The sequence below is a fragment of the Atta colombica genome, unplaced genomic scaffold (genome assembly GCF_001594045.1).
Source record: "Atta colombica isolate Treedump-2 unplaced genomic scaffold, Acol1.0 scaffold314, whole genome shotgun sequence".
Classification (NCBI taxonomy): Eukaryota; Metazoa; Arthropoda; class Insecta; order Hymenoptera; family Formicidae; genus Atta; species Atta colombica.
In genome coordinates this window covers 73,378-84,048 of record NW_017259420.1, presented here as the reverse complement: position 1 = coordinate 84,048, position 10,671 = coordinate 73,378, and the positions used below count along the sequence as shown (strand labels likewise).

General features: G+C 34.3%; 2 protein-coding genes across 3 annotated transcripts in view; both read left to right on the top strand.

The window, feature by feature from the left end:
• The first annotated feature begins 818 nt into the window (after positions 1-818).
• LOC108690328 (26S proteasome non-ATPase regulatory subunit 4) lies at positions 819-3,590 on the top strand. 2 transcript variants are annotated; one of them, XM_018197565.1, is made up of 6 exons: positions 819-924; positions 1,203-1,343; positions 1,436-1,547; positions 1,909-2,283; positions 2,359-2,644; positions 3,193-3,590. In XM_018197565.1, the coding sequence occupies exons 1-6, from the start codon at positions 899-901 to the stop codon at positions 3,408-3,410; spliced, it is 1,158 nt and encodes a 385-aa protein (XP_018053054.1). In that variant the 5' UTR covers positions 819-898; the 3' UTR covers positions 3,411-3,590. The 2 variants fall into 2 exon arrangements, with proteins under 2 accessions (XP_018053054.1, XP_018053053.1); XM_018197564.1 differs by having other exon boundaries at positions 884-924; positions 1,083-1,343; positions 3,193-3,589.
• Positions 3,591-5,893: 2,303 nt separating this feature from the next.
• The window catches only part of LOC108690334 (rhotekin-like), a 9,916-nt gene continuing 5,138 nt past the window's right edge, over positions 5,894-10,671 (top strand). The window contains exon 1 of the mRNA XM_018197573.1: positions 5,894-7,446. Coding sequence (XP_018053062.1) covers positions 7,246-7,446 — 201 coding nt within the window. The 5' untranslated portion in view covers positions 5,894-7,245. The remainder of the gene's footprint in view (positions 7,447-10,671) is intronic.

Here is a 10,671-nt window from a genome sequence, read left to right as displayed (position 1 = left end):
CCATAAGTTCGTACATCCTTTTTTTTGTAAAATTACATTTTAATGTACTAGAAATAATAATAATAACGTGAAAACATTAAAAATAATTAAAACAAAATTAAAATAATTAAAAATAATTAAAAAGAATAATTTTCGCACTATTTGTTTTGAAAAAAATCAAGTTTAGTAAAAAAATTATTCATATATATAAAATTATACATACTTGTGTAAGAACAATTTTTTTTACATTTCTCCAAACTTGATTTTTTTCTACAGGGAACAATGCGAGAATTATTTCTTTAATTGTTTTGATGTTTCCGTATTATTATTATTTTTATTACACTAAAAAATAATTTTACAAATAAAGACAGAAAGATATATATGAACATGCATGGACATATTTCATATATAATTATAGTATATGTTTATGAATATTTATACATCTTTATGTATGTATACATATTTATACATATTTATATATATGCATGAAAAATTTTTTACCGGATATACTATTAATTATAATAGTATCATATTTTTTTTTAGTTGATATTAATTCATAGACGGTTCTCATGTTTGCAGCAAGATAAAAGACGCAAAAGGAGAATTTTTCAGGAGATTTACAATTTGATGACTATATGTTTAAATAAAGCAATTTCATTAAAAGTTCTAACGAAAAATTTTAAATAAGGTTTTAGCAATTAGAAATTTTAAATTTGTTTCAAGCAATCGTGCCGGTTGGACTAATTGCCAATTAATCGAAGTTTGAAGAGTGTTCGTAGTAAGAGGTCGCCCTTTAAATTTTAAATGATACGCACGTGCGCATTGTGTAAATGATGTAAATCGTGAGTCGATAGAAATTGGATTGCCGCGTCGCTTCTCTCGCCACCTTGCGTCGATTGAGCCAGTCAATCCATCCAACATGGTGCTGGAAAGTACGATGATATGGTAAGTCTAGCGTTTTATGAGAAATCATAATTTTTAACATCGTTCTTCGTGATATCTCTGATAAATCTCTGATAATTTGCGAAGTTCGTTCGTTCCATGAATGATACATTTTCGCTGTGACTTAATTTAACACGTTCGATCATGTTTGCAATTTTGAGGTTAGCGTAGTGACAATGACGTTGACACAATCTCAGACTCCAAGTGCCTCTGAAATGTCCGTTCGTTTATAAATATCGCATATGCTCAAACTGAAGCCTCGTGATTTCAATGTTTTGCAGCGTCGATAATAGTGATTATATGAGAAATGGAGATTTCGTACCTACCCGGCTACAGGCACAGCAAGATGCCGTCAACTTGGTGTGTCACTCCAAGACTCGCTCGAATCCAGAAAACAATGTTGGCCTCATAACTCTCGCTAAGTACGCCGAGTAGTGATTCAGACATCTGCGATTATCACGCATGTAAAAGTTTATGTATGGTGAGGTAAATATGAACATAAATCTCTTTCTAGTGTGGAAGTACTGGCGACGCTCACAAGCGATGTTGGCAGAATACTATCCAAACTTCATCAGGTTCAACCAAATGGAAAGTTAGCTCTCATCACAGGCATTAGAATCGCCCATGTAAGTACATATTATTTAGTCCAAGATCTGTTCTTTTTGAAATATTTTCTAGAAATCGATTGTATATCATGAAACGAGATGAACATTATAAAAGTGAACATTATTATAAAAGTGAACAAGTTCACTAAATGCTAATAAAATTGTAAAATTCTAGTAAATTTGTTCACTTTTGTAATTTTCACCTCATGACTGACTCTTTCAATTGGTATATACTGTTGCAATAAGTTGAAATGAAATAAATCTATATAGTTTGTTTTATTCCAACTTATTAAACCAATTGAAAATATTCTTTGAAAAATAGATCTTCAGTTTTATAGTTGAGCTACAGTCGAATATATACTAAAGATTGTAAATCTTACAGTTAGCATTGAAACATCGACAAGGCAAAAATCATAAAATGCGCATTGTTGCATTTATTGGAAGTCCAATAGACATCGATGAGAAGGAATTAGTCAAGTTAGCGAAACGTCTGAAAAAGGAGAAAGTGAACGTTGATGTTATAAGTTTTGGCGAAGAGAGCATTAACAATGATGTACTAACTGCCTTTGTTAATGCATTGAATGGCAAGGACGGCACGGGAAGTCATCTCGTCACTGTTCCACCAGGTCCGCATTTATCAGATGCCCTGATCTCTTCTCCTATAATTCAAGGTGAAGATGGAATGGGTGCAGCTGGCATGAGTGGTGCCGCGTTCGAGTTTGGAGTCGATCCAAATGAAGATCCCGAGCTGGCGTTGGTTAGTATCTGCGTTTTACTGAGAATTTCTTTTCCCTCATGTGATTAGTGTTAATTTTGTATCATTCACATTCAGGCTTTGCGCGTTTCTATGGAAGAGCAACGGCAACGTCAGGAAGATGAGGCACGTCGTGCGCAGGCTAACGAGACTGCCGCGAATAAACAACCGGAAACTATAAAGGAAGCTCCGAATGAAGAAGCTATGTTAAAACGTGCTCTCGCCATGTCCCTTGAAGGTGCAGATGACACTACTGCCGCTAGTGACAATACTGCTCCAAGCAGAAGCAACGTGCCAGACTTCACTAATATGACAGAAGAAGAACAAATTGCTTTTGCTATGCAAATGTCTATGCAAGATCAGCGTAAGTTCCTAATAGATAACTTAATATATAATTAATTATACATAGTGAATCAGTTGAACCAATTTTTTATCCTATATAAGAAAATTATCGATTACACATCTAATTATTGATTTAATGATACAGATCGGATGCATCTTTTTCTTTGGGCACCTAGCAATTTGCACGATGTATCCATCCATCTGATCTGTGTCATTAAGTCAATAATTAGATGTGAGATTGATAATTTTTTCGTAGAGTAAAAAAACTGGTTCAATTGCTCTGATTCATCCTTACATAATACATTGACACTCATATATCACCAATAATCGGGTTTAATAACATCCTTATTTATTAACTCTTGACATAAAATATAAATGCTAGTTAAATCCGATTTATAATACTAATTATTAATTAAAACTCGTATGTTTAATAGGCGTTTATTTTAACATTAAATTATTTAATGTTTTGTATAATATATAATATTTCTGAATAAAATGTACAAAGGTTGTACGAATACAAATTTAAAATAATCATTGTTTAATGCCTTATTATTTGCATTCGTTATATAGAAGAACTGGAATCCCAAAAGGAAGAAGCGATGGATGTGGAAGAGGATTACGCAGCCGTCATGTCTGATCCTGCTTTTCTGCAATCAGTTCTGGAGAATTTGCCAGGTGTGGATCCGCATTCTGAAGCCGTACGCCAAGCTGTTGGATCGTTACAACAAAACAAAGATAAAGAGAAAGAGAAAGAGAAGGAGAAAGATAAAGACAAAGACAAAAAATAAATGGCTCCTTAGTGCACTGATATTTACACTTGTGGCTAAATTTGACATTTTCCATTATTGTGTATGATATATTGTAGCTATTATATCTTGCTTATGAAATATATTATCAATTTATTGAAAAAGCCTAACTTTTAGTAATATCGCGTACGCGCGCGCGCAATTTGAGTCATTTGAATTGGCGTTTTTAACAGTACCAGTCTGTCAAACTGGTGCGATCAATAATTAACATTATGATAATATATATTGTATTATTTAAATACACTTTTTTAAGAATTTCATTCTCTTGTGCGAATTTATTATTTTGTCAGCTGTAGACGGAGTGACTTGACCAAATCCGATTAATTTTAACGCCCGTTTCTATCAAATGTTAATTTAAACTCTCAATCCTTGTTTTGCATCCTTTTTTAATTTTTAGAACTGGAAAAAGGTGATATAAAGTTAAATCTAGATTTAAATTAATACAATAGTAGAAACAGGCATAATTGATTCAATTCACCAGCAGAATTATTTTAAAAAAATTTCTATCTACATAATTTCTTTGATCGAATCTTTCTATTGTAATGTTTCTTCAAAAAATTAATAAAACAATCCACGTTAACAAATTAATACAGACATGTTTGATAAATGAATCAGATTTTAGTTCATACACTCCAAACGATTGAGATTATAATCCAGCAAACGAGAATGGATTAAAATGGATTGAAATTTTTTTCTATCCGAATGCGTATTTTAAATAGCGAATACTTTTTCTTAGATTTAATTGGATTCAATTGGATTCAATTGGATTCAATTAGATGCAATTGGATTGAAAAATTGCATTTCTTATTCAAAATTTTGAATTGAACAGTATTCACAATGTACAAAAAAAACTAATATTATTTTTAGATCGAAAGGCATAGAGATATGCTTCACGTAATTCCTATAAATGAATAAAAATGCATTCAGAAATTTGAAAAGCATTGAAAAGCATTCATGAATCAATATTTCTGAAAATCTGAATCCATTTCAATTCATTTCAATCCATTCTCGTTTGCTGGGAAATATTCATTCACTGTCTAAAAGAGCATGTGTGTGTATGCACATATATGTCGCATCTGTTTAGTGTGTATACACCTGTTGCTTCCCTTCGACCTGATTTCCAACGTTACGTGATCCGAAACTTAATCTAATATTTCGTAATGTTCTGTAAAAGCATGTAGAGGCATCGAATTTACGAGTCGCGTTTGCGTAATTGTAATTATCATAAATTCTCTGTCTCTTTTATAATTTGAAAGAGACGAAAATGAATTTCGCCGTTCGAATTTCGAAAATCCGCCATGAAAATCCGCCAATTCACAAATGGCCGACGTCGGCATTTACGATAATCACGATGCGTTTTCTCGCCGCCAAGAAATTCGAATGACAAAATGGCGCCGCGAAGGAAGAGCATTCAAACGTCGCGCAGGTCGTTGAACAACGTTTGCTACAAGGAGAATAATTATTTGTGCTGCCTGAATGATTATCAGACGAGAGTTCGCAGGCGGGAGAGCCTTAGATATGCCAGAAGTCACGCGGTGAGTTCAAATCGATGGATCGTCCAGGATGTCGTGACCGGCGTATCCGTTATGATTCGTCTTTAAAAAATCACTTTGCATTTTGCTTCATGAAAATTTTCCTAATTCGATATTCGCAAGTTCAATAGATGACTTAGATTCTTTCGTCAAACTTGCTACTCGTCCTAAAAACGTGTTTGACGAATGAGTGATATGAACTAATAGGTTATGCTTGGTGGATTTACGAGACACCCTGTATTTCTATATTTCAAAAAATTACGCTATAAAATTATAATTGTGTAAAATTAATGTCATTCACGTAATGTCCTCACTTCATCAAAAGGAAATGTAATTGTAGTACTTTTATGATAGATTTGTTTTTTTATTCCTGTCCTAGACTGCACTAGAATTCTTTTTCACGCTTATGTTATGTATACCGAACATATACATATTTCATTTTAAGTGCAATCAAAGAGTGTAGTTCAGCTGTAAAAACAGATCTTTTATATCTCAGTGTCTCAATATTTGATAAATGTATAATTGCATTTTTTCAATATAAATTGATAGCTATAGAACACTGTTTATTATTTATTATATCATTGTGTCAATATAAATAGAAAATAATCATGTGATTATCGATAATAATTATAAATAATAAGTGTTCATATTGCTTATACTTTTTGCATTCAAACTTTCTCTTTCTCTTCAACGATTCGAAAATAGATTTCGTTTTAAATGCAACAATTTTCAAGAATTTTAAGAAACATAAATAAATCTAATCTTGACGAGAAGCGAGGATGCTGTGATGAGACACGATGAGACATAGCAAGTATTATTTGATACATTTGTAACACTTCAATAAGCAGCGTTGTTGTATATATCATATAGATAATTAGTTGATAATTGCTGTAACCACGCGCGACAAAACGTAAAAGTCAGCGGATGCTGTCTGCGTGGGCGATTCTCTCCTTCTTCCTTTACTAGTCCCGCTCTCTCATTCAATCTATTGTCGGTAGCGCCGATGGTCTTCCCTCTCCCCTCTCTCCCGTTGTCCTGGCAGATTTTGCCGCGTGTGGTGTGGTGCGTTGATGCGTAGCGCTGTGGTGCGTCTGTTGATGCTTACACAGTGCCGAACAGCCGAATGGTCGAGCGTCATTCAGTATTAGTCGGCTTCTCCTGGAGACTCGGACGGTTCTCCTCTCGCCTCTTTTTCTCCCTCTTGGTTTTTCCTCCGCGACGCAAGATATTCATTATATCATTTCTCTGGTCTGCAGATTATTTTTGTTCGATTAATCTTAATTACCGTGTATGCGATCTCTGTCTCTAGTCCGATCTAGTCGTGCGGCAAGCGGTTTTGTTAATCTCATCATCGATCTCATTGTCGCTCTTTTTTGCATGACAATTCTGGACCCCACGTGGCGTGGAGAATACCTTATTGTTGGAAAAATCAATGAGGATCCGTGAAACCGTACGTGAAAGTGAACAAGGAAAAAAAAAGACGTCCCGCTACTTTTTTCACTTGATGGTGGTGAATCACGGCGTAGACTATTGGGCGTAGACGACCTACCACCGGAAACGGGAAAGAATAAATTTGGTGAAGCGGGCAACAAGGCGAGTGAGTTGAGACTTTGAGAGGCAAGAACGGTATGCCTCTTGTTTGTCGCACCGCGCGGAGGCGCAATGCCGTCACGGCTTATTTTGTAGCTAACGGAAAAACGTAGGATGACCGGATCTAAACCACGTCGTCGTACGTGATTGTTCTTGGTGCGATACTTGTCGCGTTCGTATTTGAGAAGAGAAGAGGTCAAGCTAATACAGAAGGTTTAATAGCGTGATAATAAATATTTTTCATCTGTCTAAAATTTAGAGGTCAAAGTTTACAGAACGCTTATGTACCGAATGGCAGAAATGGACGGAGTATTTTAGAGGAAAGAGGCGTCTCTTCGTCTACCTTGACTCCATTCTTTCGAAGGAAAAAGCGGAAGATAACCTTCTTTCTCCTTTTGTGTACGTTTAAGACCTCGGGGTCAAGGCATCAGAGAATAAACTAGCAAGACTGGTCCGTGCAAAATTGTTTGCTGCCCGACGGCATTATATACCGTGAAATTATATCTTTGGGAGAGGCGGAAGCATAATCTTGGATGATCCATGATTGCCGATCTGTGACGATGCACTTTCGGTATCGATTTCATTTGCAAGTCGTCGGAATTGAAATAATCCTGGTGTATTCGATTAGTGGGTCGACACACAAATTAAACGAAGAGTAGTAACGTATCGAAAAAAAAAGAAGAAAACAAAAAAAGATGAACTCCTGCTTTCCACATTTGGCGATATTGAATCCGCGGAATGCGAACAAATCGAGGGATCGACTCAACGACGAGTGTAACGTCGTAAACGCCGAGGACATCCGGATGCGATCGAGGACTCCGACGTTATCGGGAAAGAATGACATTTTCCAAGACTTGGATTTGTATTACGTTCGACAGATCGCACGAAACTCCAAGGTAGGATCGCGATTAATGTTACTATTAATGTTCGATGACTCCGAAAATTCATTGCTGATTGTTTCACTGAGGATGAGAAATATCGTGTCTCTAAAAATGCGGCAAAATGTTCCTTTTATTTTCGATTCTTACGAATTGTTTAACAAACGATTATTGTAGATGACTTCGATCAAGTAAGCTATTGAAAAATAGTGCTGCAATGAGAGAAAAATTTTGGATTTATAATTGCATAGTAAAATAATTATGATTAAAAGCTCCACTTTTATAATTATTATGTTGTAACATTAGTAATAATAATTATATTAGTAATAATAACTATATTAGTAATAATAATTATTTAGTTGTTACATGTTAAAAAATAATCATAATCATTTTGGATGTCAACTAAGTATATTTCTTGGTATGTAGAAAAGAAATATTATTACATGTGGAAAATAAATATTATTACTATTATATATTAGAGAATAATATAACTACTAACATAAATGGAGCTTCTAATTACAATTTTACAATACAGTTAGGTATAATTATAAATACAACGAAACACTTTTTTTTCATCGTGCAATATGTCGGATAGAATTATTAACTTTTTATTAACTTTTTATTGCTAAACTTGGGAAGAAAAATCAGATTAGAGAAAGAAAACGAATTATAATTATATAGCAATTTTGTCGGTTGAATTGATCGCCGATTAAGTTGATCGGTGCTTAGTCAAAGTCACCCTTGAATGTTTAATTCACGTCAAATATGTGCGAAGGGGAGTTGAGTTATTGTACGTGAGTGGCTGCCAACATTTCCTTGCGTTCGTTGTTCGTATTTTTAGACGTCGCTTGTGGACATCACTTCGGTCAGACATACGGATGGTGAACGTTGTGAACAGATTTAAAATCTCAATCTCGAAATCAACATAATTTGCTGTATAGCAAATAGTCTTGGAGAACATTTTATGATGTATCAAATATTTATTACTCATTTCTGTTACCTATATATCTCTTACCGATTCATTTCGATACGGCACGATCTAATAGCCATTGGTTTTACGACTCGCGAACATATCAAACATGAAGTTGTTGCGTCTTCAGGAGATTCGTGCGTGAAAGGAAGATGAACGAGCGTCGCGTGCGGTGACCATTACAGGCACACAGGGTATTGGATTTCTGGTGACTATTTTCGGCAGACAAGCAGTCGGGAAAGTGTCGGCGACGCGGGAGAAAGCGATATTGAGGGGGAAACACGTAGAGACATGAGGGACAACAACGAGGGATCGAAGGAAACCAAAACGAGATTACGTATATACAAACAGAACATACAACTGAAGAATGTTTCGCGCTGATGAAGCTTTGTTCACGTCGACTACGCGTACTTAGGCCGGTATTTATAGTTGGATCTTATATTTGAGACCGTCTTAAGTACAGTTTTAAGAAGTCATGAAGGCCGCATTAATGTCTTAAGGGGATGATGGAGCGTCGAATTTGATCGATGTCGATAAAACAGATTTTTAATTCCAAATAAAATATTACGTACATGAAGAAAATGTTACATACATTAATTAAAACATTACGTACATTAAGTAAAATTATTAAGTAAAACGTTACGTACATTTCTTGCTCTGGTATATCCTATATATCACTTGAATGAGGTTATGTACACTCAAATCGTACTTCTCAAGCCATTTCTCTTGTGAGTTTCAGAATCATAATTTGAAAATCTCATGATTCTTTAAATTATTCAAATACGGAAAAGTACTTCTTGTTTGGATATATGTTTGCATTCATTTATATATATTCCTGGTGAAAATTTTTCTCATAATTTTTATACGAATTGGAACAGTTTTCAAAAATACTCAGAAATATTCGGAAAGTTTACATCTTCTCTCAGAACTTCTCATACAAATGAATTCTGAAATTTTTCATCCTATAATTTTTAAAAAGTATTTTCAAATTTTTTAGATTTTTGTAACATTTCAAAAATTATCCTTACAAAAATCTTATACTATTTCATAATTAATGTATATGAAAAATTCTGAGAAAAGACGTAGATTTGCTGAGAAATGTTCCAAATGTTTGTATAAAAAATGTGAGAAAGTTATAAAATTATAGAGAAATTCTGAAAAATTATATGAAAAATTCTGAGAAAAATTTTCACCAGGGATGTAAAGAAAGAACCTATACGATTATAGAAAACTGTAATTTACAATTTTTTTATGGATTTTCATATCGGTTTGGACTTTTCCGAAGGTATGTACATTTTTTTTCTTTTATTCTGGAGAAAGATTTTTTATTCTGTGTAAGAAAAACGGTATTATTTGAGAAATACGAAATAACGTTCCGTTGGTAACTCCAGCATCCTCTTAAGACAACTCGAAATAAGAACAAACTATGAATGTCGTCCTTAATGCATCCTGTATGCGTTCTAGTGTGTCCAAAGGAAAAATCCTGAGGGAAAAATCGAGAGAGATAATGCATCCGCACGCGCAAATTGTATTACATCATATATTTACGTGAACTCGTTCGTCGCACGGCGCGCTTCGAGTTTCATCAAGACTCGTTACAGCACTGGCGACAGAGGTCAGGGATTAAATGTGGTCGCGGTTGCCCTTGCGTCGTTGCAAAATTCCTATCCGAGACGACGGAATATACGTGGATATATTCTTGATAGACTGCATCGCGGATCATACCGAGCATAAGGATGTGTCACGATAACGTTAGCGGAATACGAAATCGCTCGATGCGTGCAATGAATCATCTCTCGCATTATTGATTTTACTGATGCGTGCGTTATTTTCGGATCATACGCTTCATTCGGAATCATCACAGGGAATTAACAGATGTGTGCTAATAATGCGACGAGAGAAAAATCTCAGAAGAAGAAGATTTGACATTTAATGCATCTTACATAATATAGATATGTTGAACATTTTATATAAGGGAGATATATAATATTAAAAAAAAATAAATATAAATATAAATATAAATAAATATAAAAATAAATATAAATGAAGGTTATAGAAGTCAACGCTGGTTGTAAACATAATATTTGAATAATACATTAATACAAAAGATTGGGACGTTTCAATTCAATTTTGAGTCATATTTCAGCCTCTTAAACATAACACCATTAATTTGAAATATTACATTGCAAATCAATATTCAAATTCTTGAATGTAGTCATCATGAGACCGTATTTCAATATTAGTAAATGTTGTCCAACAAAGAGAGAGAGAGA

Bases quoted from the DNA above. Each gene is read 5' to 3' on its own strand.
- LOC108690328 (XM_018197565.1), top strand. From the start codon at position 899: ATGGTGCTGGAAAGTACGATGATATG. The intron at 1,344-1,435 runs GTACGCCGAGTA...ATCTCTTTCTAG, and splicing joins GGCCTCATAACTCTCGCTAA to TGTGGAAGTACTGGCGACGC. The intron at 2,284-2,358 runs GTTAGTATCTGC...ATTCACATTCAG, and splicing joins AAGATCCCGAGCTGGCGTTG to GCTTTGCGCGTTTCTATGGA.